A 25,800-nucleotide genomic window follows, 5' to 3' on the forward strand; every position below is an offset into this window, starting at 1 on the left:
CTCTGCTCCTAGAGGTTTTTGGGAATCCAAAGGGGAGAGAGTCAGAAGCAAGAGAGCATTGGACTTCCATGGTAGTGGCAGCCAGGTTGAAAGTCTTTCCTGTGAAAGGGCAAACAACCCTCATGGAATCCAATTCAACAGATGAATGTTACAGCCACCACAATGGAAACGATGGGGGAAGCAGAGGAAAAATGTAATGAGAAAGAAAGCTGGTGCTCAAAGCCTGGCTTATATGCAGGTTACTCTAACATATGTAAAATTTCACTTTACATATACCTGTATGCATGTGTTTCTGAGGCAGGAATTGTTGGAAAGAATACTGTACAGCAAAATTACAATAAATTACTAAACGTTTGGGCACATTTACTTGGTGCATCATCCATTGCCCAGTCTTTTCCAACTGCAGCACAGGCAGAAAAACAGAATTTTTTTTTAATGCACTGTGAATAGCTTTTCTTTTACAATTTTTAACACAATCTCGACCTTTGTAAAAAAATAATCTAAGTAATTTAAAGCATTTTCCAAGAGCAAAAACATCTTTTTGTAAGAGCAAAAAGATCTTTTTTCTCTCTCTCTTTCTATGAGACCTGCACAATGACTCCTCACTGATTTCTTTCTTCACTTACTCCATAAGTCATTCTAAAAACTAGCTGTGATGCCCCCTTGTTCTTTCCATAGATACATGGCTGAAGAATGTTGCTATGGAAAATAGATTTTGCCCCATCTTGGAAAAATAAAAAAGAGAGCACACCCCTTTCACTCATGACATCCAGTTGCTCATGACAACAAAGTGTGCCTCCAGCTTGGCATCTGGGATTAGGCTTTGCTCATATACACTGAACTATCTGATTACTTGTGTGAATAAGGCAAGCAGGATTTGACCTTAATATTTCATTTCAGGACCAGGCAAGTGGGACAGAAACTGTGAGAAAGCAAGCCCTCAGCCAGCCAGAAATCTTTTATAAACATCGAAGTAGATGTTTGCCACTTGATTTTCATATTTATTATTTTGGAAAAGTCTTCCCCTTGTATGAACATTTTCTTGTCAGTTTATATACCTTCCTACATGTATGGCAAGTGCAAATTAAAATAACATGTGAGCTGGAAACATTACATGCATACTTTGTATTTAGTATTATCTGCGAATTGTTGGGCAGATTAGGATAGGATTTAAATAAATATTAAGTTAAAACATAAAATCATTTTTAAGAGCATATAAGAACAGGCTTTTCCCTTTCATTTACTCTACCATTAAAATAGGGTGATTTAGATGACCTTAAATTATTAAGGAATTCCATGCAGTTTTCAGCCCACGTTCTCTGAGACTTAGCATGCAGTTTTGGATAGCCCTTGTGAGGAAAGAATTACTGATTCCATCTCACACTTTTACCAGATTCTTTTCATGAAAAAAGAAATAATTTCTGCCTTATTTTAGCAATACTTTACCATAGCTTTCTTAATTGCCTACTCTGTGTGTTCCTTTTTCTAGATGCCAGGGTTAGAGGATGGTTCCTTTTGGACTCTTACCTTCCCACGTTTTTCCTTACTGGAGCATACCTACTCTGCATATGGCTGGGCAACAAGTTCATGAAGAACAGGCCTCCTTTCTCTCTCAGGCCTCACCTCATTGTGTACAACCTGGGCATCACACTGCTCTCCTTCTACATGCTCATAGAGGTAAGTGCTCTTCCAGGCAGCATGGCTGAGGAAGGCGACCAAGATACAGTTTTTAGCAGAAATATCTTAGTCACAGGTGGTTTTGCTAGGAAAGCTTAAATCAACAACAAAATACATTTAATGTTAATCAGTCCCTTCTCATCTTAGATCTTGGCTTGTTTTGATCATCCTTCCTGAGCTACAGTCCACAGCTGGGGACAGCTCTTTGCTGCCAGGACTGTGTCCACAAGCATAAATTTGCATCTGCAACAGTCACTCAGCTCAAACATGCCTATACCTTGTCCTTCAGCACCCATGAAAATGCCACAGATTGGCTTTTATTCAAATGACCATCTGTGGAATGATTTTTCCAGGCCCATGCTTAAACATAAATAGATTTATAGATGAGAGCAAGTACAGATTTATTTATGCTATTGGCAAGTCAGTGGGTTTTTTCTGCTCTTGTGACTAAGAAGCTTTCCTCATACAGTCAGACAGTAAAAGACAGATGTTAAAAACTTACCACTTCATCCAAAAGCAAGGGCTGTGGGACTTGGAGGCTGAATATGGTCACACAGATTATTTCCCAAGTACTTATCAGGAAGGAACACGCTCATATAATTCAGGATCCATTTAGAACCAGAAGAGCGGTTTGAATGCATCTGATGATTTTGCAACAGTAGAGGATTCAAACAGTGCCCCTCAGCAGATGTGTGTGGTTTTGCATCTGCAGGGGGAAACAGAAGCCAAAAGTCACTATTTGGATATTATTTGGGAGCTGCCCATTCTCAGCCTTTTGATAACTGCGGTGCTTTTAATATTAAGGTGTTAACATACATTATTTGAAGCCCTTATAAACAAACACTAGAAGACAAAACCCACAATTTTTTTTTTTTTTTTTTTTTTTTTTTTTTTTTTTTTTTTTTTTTTTGGCTAAAGAAGTGACTCTGTTCATGAGAGCCCTGGATGAAGAATGTGCTTGATTTCATGGTGTGGCCTGACACTGCTGTGTTGCCTGCACAGTCTCACAGCATTTATCACTCCGGGGGCTCTTGGCCACAGTTTCTACCTTATTCTGTTTGTTGGAGAAGAAATTTTTCAGAAGCCAATCAGGACACACAAAGATTTCAAGTTTTAAATTGATTAGAGCTAAACACCAAGTGACTGGCCTGGTCAAATGGCTGAGGAGCAGTCTAGGTTTGTGCCTCTGTGCAAAGAACTGTTTTACACAGAGTATTATCCTGGTCAATGCTCCAGCTGCTTTCAGAGGCTGCTGTGGGTGTCTGGAAGTGCAGGATAAGGTTTAGAGCAAAGGAGAAACCAGCACAATTGCTGGAAGGTTTGATGACTCCACAATGATTGTCCTCCAGAATTTAAATTAGTACTTTGATGTTTAAATCCCCATTTTGCTTGAAGGTATGCAGATAACTGGCTGCAGTAGCAGGACTTAGCAAAAAGCATAAACTGAATAGAAAACAATACTGCTGCCCCCTTTCCCTTACAGTCTGATTTTGCCTGCCACAAGTAAATAAAGGGAAGAACAAAGAAAATTTTAGCAGGTCTCATTTGCATGACTGAAACAAATTTGGTTTTAGCCATATCCTGGTAGGAACTGTATTTAGCCACCTCCTGTTCAGCTGCCTTCCTGCTCCATCCTTCCTGAGGCTAACTTTGCTGCAGACAGTCGCTAAGTTGTGTTAGTCCTCAGATTAGTCCCTTGAGACCTTGATTCTGAGGCTGGAGGCTGCTGATTTACACCTCCCAGATTGCAGCTGGCCATGGCTGGCAGTACCAGCTCACAGCTCCACATTCTGCAAATTTGGGAACCCAGGGAACATGATGGCTGATCTGCACTGCCAGCTGTTCTACTGCAGATTTCACTCTTAGCTCTGGACTGTCAGCCAGGCTGGTTTTACACTGTACAAAACACACCTCCATGATGCTGGCTCTGTATTTTCTCTTAGTCTACTTCCCTGGTTCCTATCACAGCTTCTCTCCTGTGAAGGAGCAGAATGGAAGTTAACACTTGCAGTCTTGCCTGAGGTAGCCTTCACATCTCTGCTGAAGAAAAACAGGCAAATGGGGGAGCAGAAATCATCTTCATTACCAAATAAAGTCATGGTGATTCAATACTTCAAAATCTGTAATTTCCAAAGCTTCTCTCTATATCCCTTATTCTCTCTGTATTTTGTGGACAGTAAGCTCTTTAAGGCAAGAGTTACCTATATTTAGCACATTCTGCACAGTGGTTCCTTATGTAAACACAATTGATCCTTCCAGTGGCTGTGATTTGGGATCAATTCCTTGTTGGACACATCTACAACAGTTGTTTTATTCCTCCATCCTCTCACTACATCTAAACCCTTCTGGTCTCTGTATCAAGGATAAATCACGAAATAAGCAGCTCTACAACAGAGATAAACCACATTCCTCTCACCCACCCCCATCCCACCAAAATAAACCCCCACAGCCAACCATTTTTCTTCATTTTGTTTGTAAGGTGCCACACAGCATTTCTTGCCATAGCTCCAGAATGTAGGGGTTGCTTCTTAGATGTTCAAAAGAAAAAAAAAAAAAATCTCATTCACAGGAAAGGGTGTATCTCCAAATACAGCCTGTCCCACATGATGAATTCAATGAGAAACACAGTAAACCTACTGATGGGGGTACCTGTGCTTCAATTCTTCATCTCCTGATTAGTTACAGTTGGCACCTCATGACAGTTGATTTGTTCAACCTCAAGGCAAGAAGACAAAGGTTACAGACAGCAAAGAGTCATAACGAAAGGGCTGTTTTTAAGTCTCCAAGGGCAGATTCCTCTTTTGAGCCAGAGCTCCATGTACTGCACCGTGGGCATGAACTATCTGGGAGCTGATTTTATCTCTGAGCTTTGAGGTCAACCAATCCGCAAAGTACTTGGAGGAACAGCTCCAGGACAGCCCTAAGATGTGCCATTAGCATAAGGTCAGATACCCCTACGATCCCGAGGGACAAGGTCTAAAGATAAACAGCTCTGCCCAGCTGCCCTCATCCTACTGAGATGTCTCAAAATTTTTGAGTCAACAAAGAGTTAGGTGCCTCTGAAGGCCTCCCAGAAGGGCAGCTCTTTTGACCTTTTGACTTCTGAGTTAGGCAAATAGATTTTCCTGAAGTTGTCAAAGGTGTTTACCTTCCCCAGCTGAACATAATGAAGTTGGCACTTGGGTTTGGAGCAGGTGTTTTTCAAGTACCTGAAGCTTAGACAGAGGTCTTGTGCTTGAACTAGGCAGGCTGCCGGTGGGCTGCTGAGGAGGCAAAAGACAATTCCTTCCACCCTTGCTGCTACCAAAGCAAGCCACATCAGAAGTTTGTTATTGTTGTGTGCTTTTCTGTAACAGTAAGTGCTCATAGACCAAGATCACCTCTATTGATCCAACAATTTCTAGAACATTGTCAAATTCTGTATAAGGAAAAAACAGCCAGCACCTTTTAACTTTAAGAAAAATTGAAACTTTTAATGATTTCCCTTCCCAAAAATATGCCTTTTCTCTGCACATTTTTTTGCTTAAAATGCTAAAATTACCGACTATGAGCAGTAAACCAGCTTACTGTGAAAAAACATCACATCTGTGCATATTTTAAAATTGTTTCATGTGCTTACAAACCACACTTCAGGGTTGCAACCTGAGGCACCAGAGGCCAAACTGTCACAAGTTCAGTGGTAAATTAAAACTGGAAACACAGGAGACTGGTGCTGATCCCTGAATTCTGAAATTACTCAGGTGAGGATACTCTCTCTCACAAATAGGAATAGACATAATCCCTGCCACTGTCTTAGGCTGCTTTCCCCAGCAGTAAGTATCACCTCTGCCCTATTTAAATCAAATCTCAGCTGGTCATCAAGGTCTCACCCAAGTCCTTCTGTTGATCAGGCACTGAAAAAACCAGGACACTAGCACCATTTGGGTCAGATTAAAAAGGAGATCTAGAGATATGTGTCATTAGCAGAGGGGTGGCGTGATGTCTCAAGCTGCCTGTATCCCCAGGTAGCTTCTAAGACTTGTTACAAATCCATGGGATTTGTAAACAAGCAACCACATCCATGTGGGGAAGCAGGACTTGCATGTGAGGACCCCTTGTTTCAGAGCAAAGGGAAAAGAGCAGAACTCACAAGTATTGCTAGCCCAGTGCATTAACCTTTCTGGAGGAGCCAGAATAAAAACGTCTTCTACCTTGCAGGATTAAATAAAATAAAAAGCAGTAAATAAAATGCACTTTAGCTGCTTCTAGGAGCTGAAAATTCGTCCCACATTAAATCCAATTTCTGAACTGTAGCTGTAACTTGTGTATTCACAGATGCCAAGGTGGTGTGAGGATTCCCAGGAGTGCCAGAATGATCAGGACAATCAGCCACCACTTTTAGCCCTACACACGGCAATTGAGATTGTATCTCACATATTACTAGAAAGTATAATGCCTGAATTAGGCATAACTGGGTGAAACAAAAGGAAAAAAATCAAAAATAGAAGCAGCATTTAAACTGCATTTTATTCCATCATTATAATGGCTCACATTAGAAAGATTTGGTTTCTATGTGCAAGTATTAAAAAGATGGACCTTGTGTTGCACAAGTTCTAAGTAAACCTTTAACAGTGCAGACAATGGGGAAAGGTGAAAAAGGGCCAACAGCTCTTTTGATCAAGTAAGAACTTTGTGTGAATGGAGTTAAATTACCAGGTGTTCCTCTATCTTAATCAAATAATTTATTTGGGCAGCTGAGCAGCTGACTTTGCTGTCCTTGCCTGCAGTTATTCCAGCTGGGCATGTTGTTCTCACATCTCAGTTTTCATCCTCTGTGTTCTCCTTGTCTTTCCTACTGACCTTTCTGAGCTCTGCCCTTCAGTAATTTAACCTGGTCATTGAAAAAGGCAGTGCTCTGGATCTCTCGTGCACATTCAAATAGAATTCAGTAGAACCTTGTTGGAAATCAAGAATAAAACTTCATATGATGAGATTTTCCACATGTATACAGATTCTAATACCACCACTGGTACCACAAAATATGATAGAGGAGCTATTCAGAACAGACATAATCAAAGACTCACAGAAAATATGCCTAGACAGAATTTCTTTGGGTCTATCCCACAGACAACAGCAATACTCAAAGTAATTACCACTCAAAACTGATTTCAAGTAATTTTGAAGGCGTTAGTTCGCTAATCCTTCTATCAGGCTCCCATTTACTTTAGGAGTATTAAATGGAACTGGCTAGTATTTTCTCAACAACATGGCTTTACATTTGAAAGAGTTTTTGTTGATTAAAAAAACCCCTTAAACATGTATCTAAACGTTAGTTGGAAAGGGGCTCTTATTTTTTCTCACCATGTTTTGAACTTTCTGACCTAAAAAGAGGAAGAAAGCATAGGACCACATATTTCACCACGCTGGAATAACCAGTATCCTTTTAGCTACAGTGCTCCATTTGGAGGAGACATCCAACTTAGGGTCCAGCTGTATTAGCTGCAGGTCAGGATAGCAAAATCCAATTGGTGTATTAAAGAATTAGACAATCTTTTTGTAGCCCAAAGCACATTTTTCACAGTTCTGTCCCCATGAAAAATACCTTGAATGCATCATAAAAAAGAACAACAAAATATTTCCCCTGTGATAAATCTTGTGGCGTGTTTCCTATTCAGCATCTGGATTTATTTGGCAAACACCATCTCTAAGTTTTTATGTTTGGGGAAACCATGGCACTAACCAAATGGCAGGGCTGGGACATTTTGGATCCCAGTCCTGGGCTGAACCATGAAGCCCAACTGCTTTCCTAGAGGGTTTATAGTCATGCCAGACTACACTTATACAAGAACTTTGAAGCACAAAGGTGTCAATCTGCAAACACAGACTGTTTTGCATCTCAGCTATCCATCTAAAATCTGGGATCATACCACAGTTCTTAGAGTCTTGTCTAAAAATAGGCAACCTCTATAGAGAGATATTCTTCAATAAATACTATTCACAGATGATTTGACAATTTAATGTTTTAGGAAAAAAAAAAACAAAAAAAAAACCACAAAAAACAACCAAAACCCTGCCTTAAAACTTTCTAGGTATTTTTAAGACTGATTTAATAACAAGTGGAAGATGATTAGTGATACCTTCATCTTTTCATTGCGTTATCCTGTTAAAGTGTGATGGCCTCAGTAGCCTTGTGGCATGCTTCACACCAGCCTCTTGGGTATGGCAAGACAGATGTTGCACGCTTGTGGAAGTGGGTCATATTACAGGCATAGAGCTGATTTCTTCCTTTTAAAATCAAATAGAGGAAAAATGTGTGGTTATTAATCTGGTCTCTGGTTTTAGACACTGATAATCCTCTCAGGCATTCCATTTTAAAATTCATTTAAGATAAGAAAGAAAATGTAATTTCTGTCTCCTTCCTGAGACACTGTCCTGAGTGACTCCCTTTCCTTGGGATGTGGCCATCAGGTAACTGCTTTTATCCAAGTCTGTAGATCCAGGGAGGAGCTGCCATTCACAAGGACTTAAAGTCTTTGGTGGCCAAGGGAAATAAGTGATTCACAGCACTGCCAGTTAAGCCCTTCTTTGTGCTATATAGGTAGATTAGTCTCCTTTACTTAGTCTAGTGAGACTTCAATTGCCTGAGAATAGTGGTCATATCAAGTTGTTTTAATTGTGGCTGGAGTGCCTTAGAAAACCCCTTAGAAAATATCATACCCATAATAACATCTTGCTCTGTCTTTTTCACAAGAAGGACACTGGTGCTAATACTCCTGCTCTGAGCTTTTAAGAGTTTAATTACTTGAATACTAACTCCATTGTTAGTTTTTAGCTTTCCTTCTTAACTTCCCATGTAGACCAACCGTGTCTATCCAGTACATTTCAGTTGGAAGGGACCCACAGCAGCCATCTAATCCAACTGCCTGACCAAAATCCAAATTCAGGGCTGACCAAAAGTTAAAGCATGCTGTTAAGGGCACTGACCAAATGCCCCTTAAACACTGACAGGCTGGGAGCTGGCCACCTCTCTAGGAAGCCTTTTCCAGGGTTTAACAACCCTCTCAGTAAAGAATTGCTTCCTAATGCTCGGTCTAAATCTCTCTTGGAACCGTTCCCACACATCCTATCATTGCATCCAAAGGAGTAGAGCTCAGCACCTCCCTCCTTCCCCTCCTCAGGAAGGTGCAGAGAACAATGAGGTCACCCCTCAGCCTCTTTCTCTCCAAGTTAGACAAGCCCAAAGTCCTCAGCTGCTCCTCACAGGACTTGCTTCCAGCCCTGTCACCACCTATGTTGCCCTCCTCTGGTACATTCAAGGATCTTCACAACCTTCTTTAAACAGTGGCTCCAGACCTGCACACAGTGCCCAGGGTGAGGCTGATGCAGTGGGAAATCCCCTCTCCTGGCTGGCTGGTTGTGCTCTGCTCGATGCACCCCAGGATGAGGTTTGCCCTTGGGGCTGCCAGGGCACACGGTGGCTCACACGGAGCTGCTGCTGACCAGCACTCCCAGATCCCTTTCCACAGGGCTGCTCTCCAGCCATTCCTCCCCCAGGTTACTTGTGTCCATGATATTCCATCCCAGGAGCCAGATCCAGCATTTGGACTTGTTAAATTTCATCCCACTGATGACTGCCAATGCTCCACTCTCTCTCTCTGCAAGGATTCTTGTCCCTCAAGCAGCACCTCCCTGTTTCACATCATCAGCAAACCTGCTAATGGGGCATTCAGTTTGTGCCTCCAGATCACTGGGAGATATTTTGAAAAGCACTAGCCCTAGAACTGATCCTGAGGAACACCACTGGTGATCTGCCACCAGCCAGATGTAGCCCAATGCAGATGCCCAACCTTCCTGCTGCCTTGGGACAAGGGAGAATACCTTATTGCTTCTAGGCATTTCCTCTCTGAGAAAGTCCAGCCGTGCACAGAGATTTTTCTACAACTCAAAGAGCACAGAGAACCTGCAGTCAGTAGTGTTGGGAAAGACCAGACAGGAAGGACTTATGAATATGACTGCATGATAAAAAATACTGCAGATACAAAACCTGAGTGAAATAGGAATGAAAGCCAGTATCGAGATGTAAGCCTGGCAGGCAGGAAGACGGTGATTAAGCTCACAAAAGAACAAGAATGTTGCCTCTCCACCTTGGCAAAAGACACCCAGGAACAAATGCATAAGAAAGAGTAAAATGACATGGTAATGCAGTCGTTCTTATAGGCTGCATGCAAAGTTTGTAGGTTTTGTATCTCACGCTGGTTGGTCAATGTAAATTAGAATATTCAACAGAAAAAAGGATATATTGTATTGTCACAAGAGGATCGCTCTCTTACTCTCTTGTCTTGTCCACTCATCTCCTCCCCTCTCTTGCTCTCTTGTCCTCTTTTCCCTGCTCTTCTCCTCTCTCCTCCACTCTTCTTCCCTTATCTCTCTTAGCCCATCTCCTCTCCTCTCTCTCACCTCCCTTGCTCCTGCTTTCTCCCCACGTTTTTCCCTGCTCCTGCCCCATTTTTACCCCATAGCTCTCTTCTATCTCTCTCTCTCCCCATTCTCTCTTTAAAGCTTTGCTCCAGCCCAGGCTGGTAGTTGAAAGCAGAGCCTGCTTTACCCACGACCCTTGTAATAATAAAGCCACGTGTTTCTAGAACATCTCAGGTGTGCAGAGTTCCTTGTCCCTGCCATCCACAGAGAAAAATCCCTACACAGTAGAAATAGCAATATCCATTCAGATAATCACATCACTTTCCTTTCTTGCCTGTCTGTGGGGAACAGATGAAGAACAAGCTACAGCTGTGAGATTTTTGAAGTTGAAGGCTTGAAATGAGCAGGGCAGGGCCCCTGGGTCAGGATCTTAGAGCTTAATCTGCTACTCAGTGAGGTGAGAAGATTACACCATCTTTTGGTATCTGCTGTCCACCCCCCACCCCTGAAACTTTTGACAAAGCTTTCAATTTTGAACTCCTTGATTCCCCATTTACAGAAATAAGGCAGGAGTTGGACTGACACGGCAAAACAACTTGTGTGAATTCTCATGCTGTTTATACTTGAGTAGATGAATAGAGTCATTTGTTAGTGGAAAAACATGAATCTGTTAAGAACAACATGAGGGCAAACAGCAAAATATGAAAACTCTACTAATTAATAGGATGTTGCTACTTAGCAGAAATTTTTCACAAGGCAGCTCTTTACTCTTTACGTGATCTGTTTTTCCAAATAGCTTCAAGCAATACTTGTTTTAATATTATTTTCAGGCTAGGCTACCAAGAATACAAAGAACTCAAAGAAAATTTTTTCTAGGGGGAGATAATTTGTGTTTTGAAACAGAGAGGGGATTTCTCATCTCTTTGATAGATCCTACACTTGCACCATCTCTGAGTGATTAATAACACCATCAGCTTTTCAGAATTGTGACTGCTCAGTATGCAAAAGGGAATGTGACTCAAACAGTACAAGTAATGTATGGGTTTAGTATCAGAAAAAGAGATCTGGTACCAAAATGTCTTGTGTCAAGGTGCCAGCTTCTGTTCCAGATATCCATCTGGCTCATTTGGCACCATTAAGTGAGCTGCTTACCTTCAGCATCATTGTGAGCCAATAGGAAAATCATGGCTTAGGATCACCAGAATCCCATAAAAATTACTCTCTGCTTTCCAAATTTCCACACTAACCTTTTATTATTATTATTAGGAAGTTAGCTAGAAATCTTGAAAATTATCTTGCAAAGCAAAGGAGTCAAAACTCAAAGCGAATTCTTTTCCTTAGAGGAGGCACAGTAATAGGTAAGGCACTTACAACAAAGAATAGAAATGCTGCAGAAATAGCTGCAGAAAAGCCGACATGAAAGACTGAGGTTAAAAAAAGGTCAAAAAAGTTCTCTAGTCTAAGCTGCTGGCTTTTGAAATACAGACACAAACCAGAGGAAACTCTTCTGCCAAGTAAAATGACTGGGGAATAAACAAAGAGAATGATCTAAAAAATCATGAAAGAATGAACAATATAAATTAAATAAAACCATGCAGTCAAACAGAGTGGTAGTCTCACCTCAAAGCTTGTTCTCTGTATGCATGCTGACCATTTGTAAGGAGTTGCAGATTTCCTAATTACCAAATTAAAAAATTGTGATGTTAAAAAGAAATATTGATGTTGAAAATAAATATTTTATTTATGAACCTCTAAAGGTTTTTTCATTTCATTTTCCAACATGGTACTTTTGAATGAAATACTTGAAAAAAAACCCCAAAACCTTGAGATACTACTGAGCTCACCTGTTCAGCTGGCAGGAAATTTTATAAAATATGTCAAGTTGGAAGAAACCCATCGAGATGACTGACTTCAACTTCTGGCCCTGTGCATGACACCCGAACAGTCACACCATGTGCCTGAGGGTGTTGGTCAAATGCTTCTTGAACTCTGTCAGGCTTGATGCTGCGACCACTCCCCTGGGGACCCTGTTCCAGAGCCCAACCAACCTAAACCTCCCCGACTCAGTGTCAGGGTCCGCAAACATATGCGGGGAACCTGATGGTTCGTTTTGGAGATCTCAAAGCGCAAAAGACACAACAGGGGACAAACCAGTTTGCTTAAACAAAAAATGCACTTTTATTTAGTGCCCACAATGCGATAGTAGGGAGAGAAAATAGAGAATAGTGAGAAAGATAGAGAAAGAGGGGAAGGGGGATTATAGCTACCACGTGGAGAGTCGGAGTCCTCAAGACGTAGAGATGCCCATAGACGCGATCTTCTCCAGTGGGGTGATCACAAAGGGTGCACGGGATCCGCAGAGTCTTTATAGGGTGGTCAGGAAAAGGACCAAGGCGAGTGGAACGGAGCCAAAGAGGGCACTGGGCCAGTGCAGGCACCTGCGTCAAAGTTGGGTGCTCAGGAACAAGCGGCAAGCTGTGCCCTTCTAGCACAGTCAGTATAGTCAGCTCAGTCCACTGTAACGAGCTACTATTGTTCTTGCATTCCGTTCTCGTGGAGATGCGTATCAGTCCTCGGCAGGCGCCCCACCTCAGCCAGGCCAGGGGCTCTCCCCAGTCTCTTCGGGGGTCTTGGTCTTCAACCATCGGAGACAGTTGTGAGGCATAACACATCCTTGGACAGACTCTGACACCACCCCGTGACTCACGACTGGCGACAAAGGTGTTCTTCCATCAGCAGGTTCCGTAGTTTCGTGAAGTCTTCAGGACTCATCCACATTGGCAGCATATCCCAGAAAAACAGAAACAAGAGAGAGGGTGTAGGAGAGAGAGAGAGAGAGAGACAGAGACAGAGAGACAGAGAGAGAAAGAGGGAAAAATACAGAAAGGGAATAGAAGCAATAAATGAAACAAAAATTAAAAAAAATTGATTTAACAATTTTTAACAATTTTCCCAAAGTAATCAACATAAATTACCAAATAATTAATATAACAATTTTTCAAAATATTAACTCAAATTACTAAATAATTAATATAATACCATCAATTAAAATCAACAATTACAATTTTCAATCAAATACTTAATTTAAAACAATTTTCTTTCACAAAATTCTTTAATTTTTTTTTTTAAATGATAATAATTTCTAAACAAACAAAAACAAAAAGAAGAGAAAACAAAACAAACCTTAATTTTTAATTAACATGACTAAGACAAGGCAACATTAATCAAATCAAACTGCTGTTACAGGCTTAACTTTCGCTGTCTGGGTAGTGCATTTTACGTCAATAACTTTAGGAGTGTCTTTTGCAAAAGGGATGTTAACTAAACCATATGTTCTCATTATAGATGCCAAATGTGTCAACTGCTTCATCATTTTCCAATTTAGGATGTATAAAATGATTGATAAAACAAGGCCAATCAAAACCAAAATCAAAAGGAGGATGTAGCTGGGACTTTATAAGAAAAGTCACATCCTGTAATTGTGGTAAAATCACAAATACAAAAATTTGAGTGATTTTTAGTATCTACCATTACATTTTCTACAACTACAACATCACAGACAGTCCTAAAGCATGCCCACCCATTGCCTGTATACACGAGCACTGTTCCAGGAGCTTCGTTAGGATGTACTTCAAAATGACAAATATTTTGCTCAGTGTCCAAACAAATATCCTGAGCTATGATTGCATTACTTTCACAAATGAAACCTTGCTGCTCCCTAACAACACAAGATTCTAAACTGACAGTTTGCCATTTCTCACCAGTTTGACGGGCCCATTCTCTATGCTTGGAAGGATAGAGAATAGCTCCATCATGGTTTATACCTAATGCAATGATAGGGAATATCAAATGTACTGAAGCATTACCTATTGTTAACACAAAGGCTGTAACTGTGTTAGTATTGGGGTTATAGGTAAAGTTCACTAATTTCCACCAGGATTGGAATTCTCTTTGAAAATAATTTGCATTGTCCCAAATTATTTTCCAAATTTCAGTAGGAAGAATTCCTTCTTCTTCTTGCCTTATAATTGAGGCAACAACCATCTGCATCCAAAGCTGTGTCTGGATGCAGCTTAAGGGCCAAAGAAACATTGTTTTGTGGAGCATCAGGTGTATCAATTACCAATTTGCTATCATTCACATTTATCTTTTCCCAATTTGGTAATATGTTTAATAGCAATCACTGAAGTGTCCTCAAAGCCAATAAGGACAATTATAATGATTGTTATAATTTGGTCAAATCTTTAATTGTGGCAACCAATTTTTTCATTAATATTTCTGAATCAATGCTATTTAAAATTTCTGTTTAAAATATTTATCATGGTTTATATGGCCTTCATGTCCCTCGGAGTTCTCCTGTGGAAAGTAAGCACAACAGAATCTGCCACGAGGAGGCAGGAGGTTAGAATGATGAAAATTGCCCATCCTGTATTTATGCGATGCTCTTTCCCTAGAGCATCAAAGGCTGCCCATGTATATTTATTCAGAGGGGTTTTCTGCACTAGTGGCACTTCCCCTACAGTAGGGAGGTCCACCATAACAGACTGTCCAGGGCAATGTGCTGGATTGCTGGAATCACTTGGTCCCCATAGTGAGGGAATTATGCTTGAAGCTGTCAGGCAAAAGGCAGAAGGATCAGTAAACCAAGGATTTGCTGACTGTTCGGGGGAAAAGGGAGGGGTAATGACTGAGGCAGGTTTGTCTTGGATGCTATCCAAGTTTTCTGCTTCTTGTAGTGCTAGATTTTTCACAGCTCCTTTAGTTATTGAGAAGATGTTACAATAATGTTCAATCTGAGCAGACCACTGTCTTACTGAGGTCCTCTCAGCCACCCCGGCAGGTGGGGGGGTCCCAGTAGTGACTGACTTAACCTTGAAGGGGCCTCTCAAAACAATTGGTTGTTGTTGTGCAATTTTCTCCACTTCTATGAGAGCTAAGCTAACCACAAACAAGCCTTTTTCCCAGGTAGTGTACCTCTTTTCAGCATCTTTAAAACCATGGGAGTAAAAGCTGACAGATCTGGTCAGGCCTTCAGGACCCCTTTGCCATATATATAATGACAATCCTGAGGTGGCAAATCTCCATTCTACCTGAAAAGGATTTGTAGGATAAATAGGGCCAAGAGCTTGGTGAGCAGTTGCTTCAAAAAGCAGCAATTTTATTTTAACCAATTTATCATAAGGCAATTTGTCCATTACTTCTCGAGGTAGTCCCCTTTTCAGCCCTAGCAACCACAACTGCTGCCGGTTAGAGATTTGTTTTTCCTTTTCTGGTTTTTCATTAGGAGAAGCAATGTGCCTGACTTCTCTGGGTTTTTTGGGTTTGTCCTCTGAGTGCTTGACTGGTCCGTATTTTCCACTGTTATGACTGTTGTTAGATTGTGTGCTAGGAGTAGTAAAAGGCGAGAAGTCAGTGGAGTCAGTGGAACCGGTTTGATCACTTGTGTGTCCAAGAAATCTTTCAAGCCTGTCTACCGGAGTGGTAGATGCTATTGTTTTTTGAAAAAGAATTACTGTTGGTTTAAGAGACTCCAGCAAACCTCGAATTAGGGGGGTCACAATCTCAGGTTTGACAGGCTGTTGCATGGGTGACTCACAGTCAGAAATCAATTTTCTTTCATGTATCATTTGCAAGCATGCAGTTTTGTGTATGTTTTCTAGGAGTTGGTCCAGGGTGCAGACTATTGCCAGAGGGTTGCCCCTTTCAAGGGGACTTAGTCCCCCTGCCCAGTAAGCTGCACGCTGTGTCAGGGACCATGGAGCACGTGTATTCTCTGTTAAGAAAACTCCATGTCCCCAGTAGCCACTTGCTTCTTGTTCACTTAATTTAATTTGGTCACCCCCAGTAAGTGAAACTCTAAAGACATACTCCGTCTCTGATTCGCTAGAAAGTCGGGAGTATTCTTTCTTTAATTTAGCTAATTCAGTGGCTGTGTTTGGTGTTCCTTTGGTGGTTATGTGGAGGTTATGAACCTCTTCATTTATATAATTAAATTCTGTTTTGACAAGAGGTCTCAAATTGGAGCAACAGAGTTCCCCACAATTTTGCGTGTGTACTAGTTCTTTCTGAGGGTATATCTGTTTAATGCTGTATGTCTCCTTTCCTCCTGTTTCCTTTGGTGAATCTGCAAGTTTTGAATTTTTGCTCCGCTCTTCTGCAAGGGAAATCTCCAGCAAATATTTCTGATTTCTTTCCTGTTCTAATTGTTTTTGCAAAGCTTCTACCAAATCTTGCAGGGATTCTATTACTTCTCCCTCTTGATTTCTTTTCTGTTCCAATTGTTTTTGCAGGGATTCTATTTCTGCCCTCTCTTCACTTACCCGTTTAAAATGGGTTTCTATGGCTGCTGAAAGGCAGGCCCCCAAAACTGAGCAAAGAATGGTTTTATTTCTGCCCAGTTTATACTTAGCATCATGTTGCAAAGAATATATTCTATCTACAATGGTTTCACACTTAAACCAATTATCTTGTGCCCACTCTTCTCCGGCTGGAGAAGGTCTAGCACCATGCTTTGTTAGCAAAGCAAAAAGAATATCCTTATCTTTTGTACTAGAATTTTCACTCATTTTTTGTGAAGGGACAAAAACCACTCTCAGGGAGGTATTCTTAAAGTTACAAACAATGGCACAGCTAATACTGTGTTTCCCTTCGCTTCCCTGGAATGGGAGAGGAGACCCAGCTGCTTGGGAGGCACTTCTTCACAAAAAACGCCTGTTGTCTCCTCAACTACACCAAGCAGCTTAAAACACAGAGTCCCATCTTTTGCACAGTGAGATCGTTTCTGAAATATCCTGATGACAGGGAGTGCTTATTCGCCTGGGTGTATACAGTTTGCGGGAATTTTCCCTCGCCCCCCTTGCTTTCTAACAGCGCTCACCGAAGTGGCGTGCTAGGTGCGGCTGAGACGAGGGTCCTTCCCCTTCTACAAACTATATAAAACCCGCAACTCCACAGTCTATCAAGATCCTGTCCGTGACGCCAATTTAAATGTCAGGGTCCGCAAACATATGCGGGGAACCTGATGGTTCGTTTTGGAGATCTCAAAGCGCAAAAGACACAACAGGGGACAAACCAGTTTGCTTAAACAAAAAATGCACTTTTATTTAGTGCCCACAATGCGATAGTAGGGAGAGAAAATAGAGAATAGTGAGAAAGATAGAGAAAGAGGGGAAGGGGGATTATAGCTACCACGTGGAGAGTCGGAGTCCTCAAGACGTAGAGATGCCCATAGACGCGATCTTCTCCAGTGGGGTGATCACAAAGGGTGCACGGGATCCGCAGAGTCTTTATAGGGTGGTCAGGAAAAGGACCAAGGCGAGTGGAACGGAGCCAAAGAGGGCACTGGGCCAGTGCAGGCACCTGCGTCAAAGTTGGGTGCTCAGGAACAAGCGGCAAGCTGTGCCCTTCTAGCACAGTCAGTATAGTCAGCTCAGTCCACTGTAACGAGCTACTATTGTTCTTGCATTCCGTTCTCGTGGAGATGCGTATCAGTCCTCGGCAGGCGCCCCACCTCAGCCAGGCCAGGGGCTCTCCCCAGTCTCTTCGGGGGTCTTGGTCTTCAACCATCGGAGACAGTTGTGAGGCATAACACATCCTTGGACAGACTCTGACACTCAGCTTCATGCTGTTCCCTTGGGTCCTGTCACCGGTCACCAGAGGGAAGAGATCAGTGCCCTCCTCTTCCCCTCACCAGGAATTTGTAACTGCAATGAGGTCCCTCCTCAGTCTCCTCTTCTCCAAGTTGAACAGACCAAGTGACCTCAGTCTCTCCTTGTAAGGCTTTCCCTCAAGGCCCTTCACCATCTTTGTTACCCTCCTTTGGATGCTTTGTAACAGCTTGACATCTTTTTCTCATTCTGGTGCCCAAACCTGCCCCCAGCACTGGAGGTGAGGCTGTCCCAGAGCAGAGCAGGACAATCCCCTCCCTTGCCCTCCTGGCCATGCTGTGCCTGATGACCCTCAGGACACACCTGGCCCTCCTGGCTCCCAGGGCACTGCTGGCTCATGTTCAACTTGCCACTGACCAGGACCCCCAGGGTCCTTTCCATCGGGCTCCTTTCCAACCTCTCATTCCCTAGTCTGTCTGTACATCCAGGGCTGTCCCATCACAGGTGCAAAATCCCAGTTTGTTATCCCAGGGACCAGTCCATATGTTACCCTCCCAGTCTTCCGGAGATGCTATTAATTTACTTATCTGCACAATGTCAGGGGGATTTGGAGCCCACATAAGCATTAGGTCCACCTTTTCCTTCAACTTTTGTTTTTCTTTATGTTCCTCCTGTAACTGTTTCTGGAGCTGTTCTATTTTGAAGGACAACAGTAACTCGGTTGCTTTCCATCTCAGTTTTCAGTCCTTGTTTCTCTTTAATATTATCTTTTCTGTAGTGGCAGGCAGCTTCTGGACAGGTATCTAACATTTTGCAGAAAATCACTTTCTTTTTCCTAGCCTTTATACTGCCCCTAGCAACTTACAGGTGTTCCTCCACGGCTTTCCAATCACCCCAGTTATCCTGAGCTCCTTTATCTGAGAACGTAGGACTTGGACTTCTTCCATGCTTTTGTAAGTAGTCAGTGGTACTGCTTGCAATCCTGCTGACTACACCAATTTTTGGCAAATGCATGTTTTAAGGTCACTTAACAAATCACTGGCAAAGGTAAAATCAAAACCAGGTTTAATATAGAAGCAAAAGCACAACAGAGTTCTTTGGCAAGGTTCACTCTACTACTGACCAGATGGCTAAAAAAGCAAACAAAAAAACAGCATCAATCAATACAGACCAAAAATATCCCCAAAGCATCTCCATGGAGGACTGCAGCTCCTGACATGGTGAGACACCACCTTTCTTCCTCAGGGCTTTATCTAGGACCTACTGGGCAATCAACCCGCCCTCACTCCTGACCTTTCATACACAAGGAGACAAGGCACAAAAGATTTTTTTAAAGATCAATTCACTGTAATCATATACAAATTTTGGAACAGCTGTAAAATAGACTAATCAAAATATTGAAAATTGCATATTTTCCTAGCAAATTTCTGCAAACCAAAGTTTTACCTACTGCAGCAGAAAATTTTGAGGTCAAGTTTCTTCAGCAAAGCAGAAAAATGAGTTGGTTGTAAAAAAATGTTTGTTTCAATTGTTACATATCAGTTATCTGTAAAACATTCATTTACTGCACTGTCATCTCTCTGCAAGTTCTATAGGCTATTTCGGCCACCTAAAACAGCGAAGTTCATATTACAGGGACAGTCACAGAATTTGAATTCAGAATAAAACTAGTAGAAATGCTTGGTTGTCCAGGTCTCAGCGCATTTTAATGTGAATTTATAATAAGCATTCTAGGCTACTTTAATCTAATCCTCCAGATAGTATCAATAATCATTTTTAATATATTTACTCTAGGAATTAATTCCGTTTGATCACTGAGAATGTCTCTGCTTCATTTTTTTTTTTTTTTGCGCTGTCACAGCTTCAACAAAGGACAGCTCTTTTCAGTGTGAGCCAAAGGGAAATGTCATCTTTTCTGTGCTGACACACATCATCCCTGTGAATGCAGCTCCAGAGCTGAAAGCAACCCACTTCTCTCAGCATCTTGCAATTCTGCTTACAGCATAACACTTCGATGCATTTCTCCCACCCTCACTTTCTGCAGTCGCTGTAGAGGGTGAGAAAGGCCCCAGAACATGAGTTGCTTTGTTTATTTCCAAACCCACTTAGCACTTATTTGAGAGTAAGCAAGACTTTTTCAAGATCAGTGGATTCTACATGGCATTTATAAGCAAGAGATGATGGTCCCTCTTCCAAAAGGTCTGCTGAGCGCTTTAGGTGGTTGTTACTATAAAAATATTCCATACCAGAAACTACCATATGGTTTTCTAGAAACCTGCTCCATCCCAGTGCAGCACTCTGATATTTCATTGCTCTCTCTGCTTCCCCATGTGACATGTGCAGAATCTAAGAAACTGCTTGTGTGCCTATTCACGCCTCCATTCAGCACTGTGCCTGCTCTCCTTCACTTCCTCCAGCATTTAACACTTGAGGATAAAGAGACGTGGATGGCATTAAGAACTATTTCTCCCGTTGCATTACTTTGTATTTGCCTTCTGTTTGCCTGGCAAACAGGGAATTTTTCTCAAGGACAGCTTTGCACAAGTAGCTGTGTTAATCTCTATTCATACTGCTTCAGGACAAAGATAAAATATTCCAGTGTTTGCTTTGGAACGAGGATTGGGAGATGTATTAAATAATGAGAGATTTTAATGGATGCCTTGAAGGCTCTAAAGCTAGAGAAAGAGAAGAAATGCATCATTTCTCTATCTCCAGCTTAACTGATGCCTTTCCCCTTTCAAAAGACAAGATATTAGCAAGTTGTCTGGCTGAAGAACATCAGTTCATGGAAGGAGTGGGTACCTGCCAATAAGGACAGAACAACTGCAGGGCAAAAAACCATTCCATCTGTTCATGGACGTAATTCCTCTGTTTTCTGTTCCAGCTCATCCTTGCCACGTGGGAAGGCGGCTACAACTTGCAGTGCCAGAACCTCCACAGCGCAGGGGAGGCTGATATCCGGGTGAGAGACAAAGCCCTCAGCATCCTTTCTGTTTTAGCTGTCTTTAACTGTCCTGGGACATAGCCTGAGCTCTGATAAAATATCTCTACTCCAGGGGAGGATGTATTTATTTGTACTGAGTATCAAATTTAGATTTTTTCAAAAGAAGCTGGCAGCAAAATCTGTTCAGTGTCAAGAAAATGGTAACACCCTTAAAAAAGACAAACAACCCCGAAATGAAACAAAAACCCACCCACAAAACTGCATCTTTGGGAAAAAAAAACCCCAAAACTATTAGAAATTTTGAGGAAAAGTTTATATTTCTTAAATTATATATTTATACAATTGCTTAAAAGTTGTGTATTTTTTTACAAAACTGCTTCATTGAAAAGCAAAATAAAATTGACACAGAGCTTGTGCCTCTCCTTCCATAGCATATTAATGCCTTCTGGAAAGTTGCATGCCTAGGGAGTGAAGAAGTACAGAAATATTTAAGCACTTGTATGGACAGATATTGATCTCCCTGCTCCTTTGTTCTTGCTTGTACAGGTAGCCAAGGTGCTGTGGTGGTATTATTTTTCCAAAGTAATTGAATTCATGGACACTATCTTCTTTGTACTGAGAAAGAAAAGCAACCAGATCACCTTCCTTCATGTGTATCACCATGCCACTATGTTTAACATTTGGTGGTGTGTTCTGAACTGGATACCTTGTGGGCAGAGTAAGTCTTTGTTTGCTTCATCACCCCAGGTCTAAGTCAGCTGCAGCTAGGGAGGAATCACATCACCATGCAAAGGAATTGTGTCACTGTGCAATGTGAGGGCACTTTAGGGTTCAGAGCCTTTCAGAACTGCTGACCACCTGCAGAACACAGGAAAGTTAAAAGCATGGTTAAAAGTTCAGTCCAAAAATACCTGAGTGTTAGGCCCTAGATTTTTCACTTTGCTGTCACAAACTCGTGTATTTACTTCTCTTCAAACCCCTTTTAAGTATAGCTGAATACTGTACTGAGTAGCACAGAAGAGCCATCACATACAAGACCTACTCCAAAAAGCAGATGCAGGAAGAAGTGAAGACCCTGGTAAAGCCTTTATCAATCACAACAAATTAAACCAATGGCCCTTTTACAGGCTCAACTTGCATGCATCGATTATGCTTCGGTGAGATACTTTAATTACTTAGTCACTGATTAAAATACCAGTTTGAGTTTGTTCTGTTTTATATGAGAATACAACTCAGAAGGTAACTGTCATCATCTTCCCTGTTAGGAAGGGATCTATGATGCCACAGGCTGGTCACCTGGCATCTGTATAAGAGGCCCAAATAGCAGAGAACTACTTCAGCTGTCTCACAAGAAGCACACTTTTCCAGGGCTTCACACAGCCAGAGGCTTCATGTGGAACTGCTTCCGAAGTAAGAAAGATCCCCAGTTTTCTTGCAACCTATTAGAGTGAGTCACCTCAGCCCATTGTAACATTTGGTACAGAAACTTGTTGCAGGTCCTTTTCAGAACTAAAATCAGAGTTCACGTTTGTTGGCACTTACTGTGGACAGCACAAAGTCAAATCACTGTTAGATATAGGAGTAGGGATCAGGGATTTCAAAGTGATTAAGGAGCTATTTCTAGAGGTGTAAACAAATCAGTGGAGGTTTGTGCTTTCTAATGTGTGGTCCTCACACTATACACTAGCCCTGCACTACTATAATTAAATCAGTAGCTAAGTAATCAATCAGTGGCAAAATCAGAACCACTAGTGAGTCCATCTTGTAGTTCTAGCACTGCCATCAAAACACAAGCACACAGCAGAGAGTAGTGCTGCTACTTCTCCATAGTCCACAAAGGACAGAGGATAATTAATTTCCTCTAGAATTGGTATTTGTTAAACGTAACTAATAAGAGCAGCAAGATATCATCTGGGATGAAATTCTGTAAATGTGCAACTAGCAGAAGAGTTAATGAAGAAAACAAGAGTGATGATCAAACACAGCCACAAGAGGTTGGTTTAATTCAGAGTAAAGCCCTTGCTACTGCATCAGAGAGCAGAAGAACAGGTTTCTCCCACGGTCCTAAGCTGCATACTAGCAGCAAAGTCATCCACAGCAGTGTTCAACACTTACTGGAATAATGAAAAGACACACAGCAAGAACTTTAGGAGAGGGGAAAAAAATAGCCTGTAAACTACAGAATAGGAAAAAGTGGAGAAGAAAAATATGAGATAAAAAAAAAACTCAGCATGAGAAAAAAACACTAGGAAGTATCATTTGGTTTTTCAGTTGTCCCTAGGAGAGCATCTCTACACATCAGGAATGTCTTCACAAAGGAATTAAGCAGGAAAGGAATGCTTACCATATGCAAGAGATTCAATATAGAAGCAATATCACAAGCAATAATACCTTCTCTCATTTCTTAGCAGTTGCTATTTAATTTTTTTCCCTAATGGATTGTTACAGGTTTCTTTGGACCCACTTTGAATAGCTTTATCCACGTGCTTATGTATTCTTACTATGGACTATCAGTCATCCCTTCTATGCGCAAATATCTCTGGTGGAAGAAATACCTCACTCAGGCACAACTGGTATGTACCTCTTTTACTGTCATTTTTAACTACCAGAAATCCTTCAAAATGTGAGAGAGGACTAAATGAACTATAGGTAAGCATTGTTATTTACACAATTCAGCCAGTTAGAATTAAAGTATAACAAAAGTACCATACAGCATAAGTCACTAGTGCAGCTTGATATAATTAAATAAAGGAAATTATGTTCAGAAGTGTTTATCTGTAGAAAAACAGTAGAAACTCTTTAGTCCACAAAATTCTGTTAGTTTTGAACCATTGCATAGAAAATGACTGCTCCTTAATTGGGGAAAAATACTGATTTAAAAGTCACAAAAAATATATGAGAGAGCCAGTTCCAAGACAGACCTCCCCTGCTGGCCAAAGCTGACCCCATCAGCAAAGCTGGGGGCACCCTGTGATATCATATTTATATAAGGGTGAAAAACATAGCACAGCAGCTGAGAGAGAAGGCAGGAAATGTGAGAGAAACAGCCCTGCAAATACCCAGGTCAGAGCAGAAGGAGGGAATTACTGCCAAAGACTCCCCAGCAGCCTGTGCTGAACATGCTGGTGAAGCTCACAGTACAGCCCATGGAGGTCATAGGGAAGGAGAGATCCACCTGCAGGCCTTGGAGAACCTCATGCTGCAGCCATGGACACGTCTTCCCCAAAGGAAGATACGGTCAATAGAGAAATAGGTTCCTGTGGACCCATGGAGAGAGGAGCCCACCCTGGAGCAGGTTTGCTGGCAGAATCTATGACCCCATGGGGACCCACATAGGAAGAGCCTGTTCCTGAAGGACTGGACCCTGAAGGGACCCACACTGGGGCAGTTTGTGAAGAACTGCAGCTCATGGGAAATATCCACATTGGAACTCTCTTCCAAGGGAGGCACGCCACACTGAAACAGGGAAAGAGTGTGAGGAGAAAGGAGCATCAAAGCCAAAGCAATATGGGCTGCCCACAAACCCCATTCCCTTGCACCACATGGAAGGAAGTAGAGGAGTGAGACGTTGAACCTGAGAAGAAACAGGGGCTTAGGGGAATGTGTTTTTAATTTTATTTCTTGCTATCCTTCTGTGTTATTAATTGGCAATACTTGAAATTAATCTTCCTCAAGTCAAGTCTATTTTGCTTATAACGGTAATAGGTAAGTTTTATCAATTACCGTCCTGACCTTCATCTCAATCCACAAGTTATTTTCATCTTATTTTCTCCCTCTACTCTACTGAGGAGAAGGGAGAGAGCTGCTGGGTGGGTAGCTGTCAGCCAAGCCAGGTTAACCCATGACACAGTGCTACAGTTACAAAATACAAAACAAGGCAATACAGAAATTGACTGACTTCTAAAAGTCTGTTCCAACAGTTGCTGTACCTGAAGAGCTGAGTCATATCAAAAGTTTCCATCAACAAGATATAAGGCTTGATATGAAGTAAAGTTCCTTTTACCTTTTTTCTCTTAGGGCCTGTTCATATCATTTGGAAGTTCACATGTTTGCAGTGAGCTTTAAAATGCCTGTGTAGAAATTTGCTTAGCAAAAGCTGCTACTCTGAGCAGAGACCTTCCTGCAGCTGAAACACACTGCCCTGTTGGAAATGCACCTCACTATGCTGGATTGAGGGCACACTTATCTGGCTGAGGAGAATCAGGTGCACCAGTGTGGGCTGTGGCTCACCATTCTAAATACAGACAAGTCTCTGCAATTTTTTCTCTGTCTCATTTTTGCTTCCTTTGTCCCCTCCTTAACTCCATCAATGCAAATGATAGCCTATCTGAACTCCTTAGCCCTGAGTTTCACATTTTCTGTTCAGACTTCTAAAGCTATTGCCAGGAGTCTTCAGAGTTTCCTCCAGTTTCTGCCCAGTAACAGACACAACAACTGTGCCTGTCACAAGTTCTGGAAGATAAAACACCGCCTACTAAATCTGAGAGAAAAAAAAAAGCTTCCCTATAGACTTACTTTTAGAAACCTCTGACCCCCCCTAAGGGTTTTATTTAATTTCAGAAGAGCACCATTTTAACTTGACCCTCACAATGTATTTCAGAGGTTAGAAAGGGATAGTTTCAATAGTACTCGAACTTTCAAGGAGCAGGACTAGGGACATTGCTGTGTCTGATTTAGGTAGCACTAACCCTTTCTCAGCAAATACTCCTGCATTGTCTTCTCTCCACAGATCCAGTTTCTGCTCACTATTGTGCACACACTCAGTGCAGCTGTGAAGCCATGTGGATTCCCATTCGGCTGCCTCATGTTCCAGTCCTCCTACATGGCCACACTGGTCATCCTCTTCATCAACTTCTACATTAAGGTAAGCAGTCTTCTGAGAGCTCTCTCACAAGGATGGGGGAAATAAAACCTTTTGGGTAGCAGTCTAGGTAGACTCAGATGTAGAATGACTATCAATGCTTAAAATACATACTGCACTTAAGAATAACAGATATAGTCATGCCTGAGAGAGAGAGAGAGAGAGAGAGAGAGTTATTCAGTAATGATGACACCCTCATTGCAGGTCAACTCTTCTGCACTTGTATAGCACGTCAGGTACTGCATTCAGTACATATAAGATCTGAATTTGCTTTCGTGAGCAAATTTTTGACTCTTTCTCCTCCTCAGGAAAAA

General features: G+C 41.7%; 1 protein-coding gene across 1 annotated transcript in view; it reads left to right on the top strand.

The window, feature by feature from the left end:
* Window positions 1-25,800, top strand: part of ELOVL2 (ELOVL fatty acid elongase 2) — a 57,128-nt gene that overhangs the window by 27,772 nt on the left and 3,556 nt on the right. The window contains exons 3-7 of the mRNA XM_083862588.1: window positions 1,490-1,677; window positions 20,566-20,643; window positions 21,172-21,343; window positions 23,074-23,198; window positions 25,355-25,489. Of these exons, the coding sequence (XP_083718714.1) occupies window positions 1,490-1,677; window positions 20,566-20,643; window positions 21,172-21,343; window positions 23,074-23,198; window positions 25,355-25,489 (698 nt within the window). The remainder of the gene's footprint in view (window positions 1-1,489; window positions 1,678-20,565; window positions 20,644-21,171; window positions 21,344-23,073; window positions 23,199-25,354; window positions 25,490-25,800) is intronic.

The sequence above is a fragment of the Zosterops lateralis genome, assembly GCF_965231275.1.
Source record: "Zosterops lateralis genome assembly, chromosome: 1".
Classification (NCBI taxonomy): Eukaryota; Metazoa; Chordata; class Aves; order Passeriformes; family Zosteropidae; genus Zosterops; species Zosterops lateralis.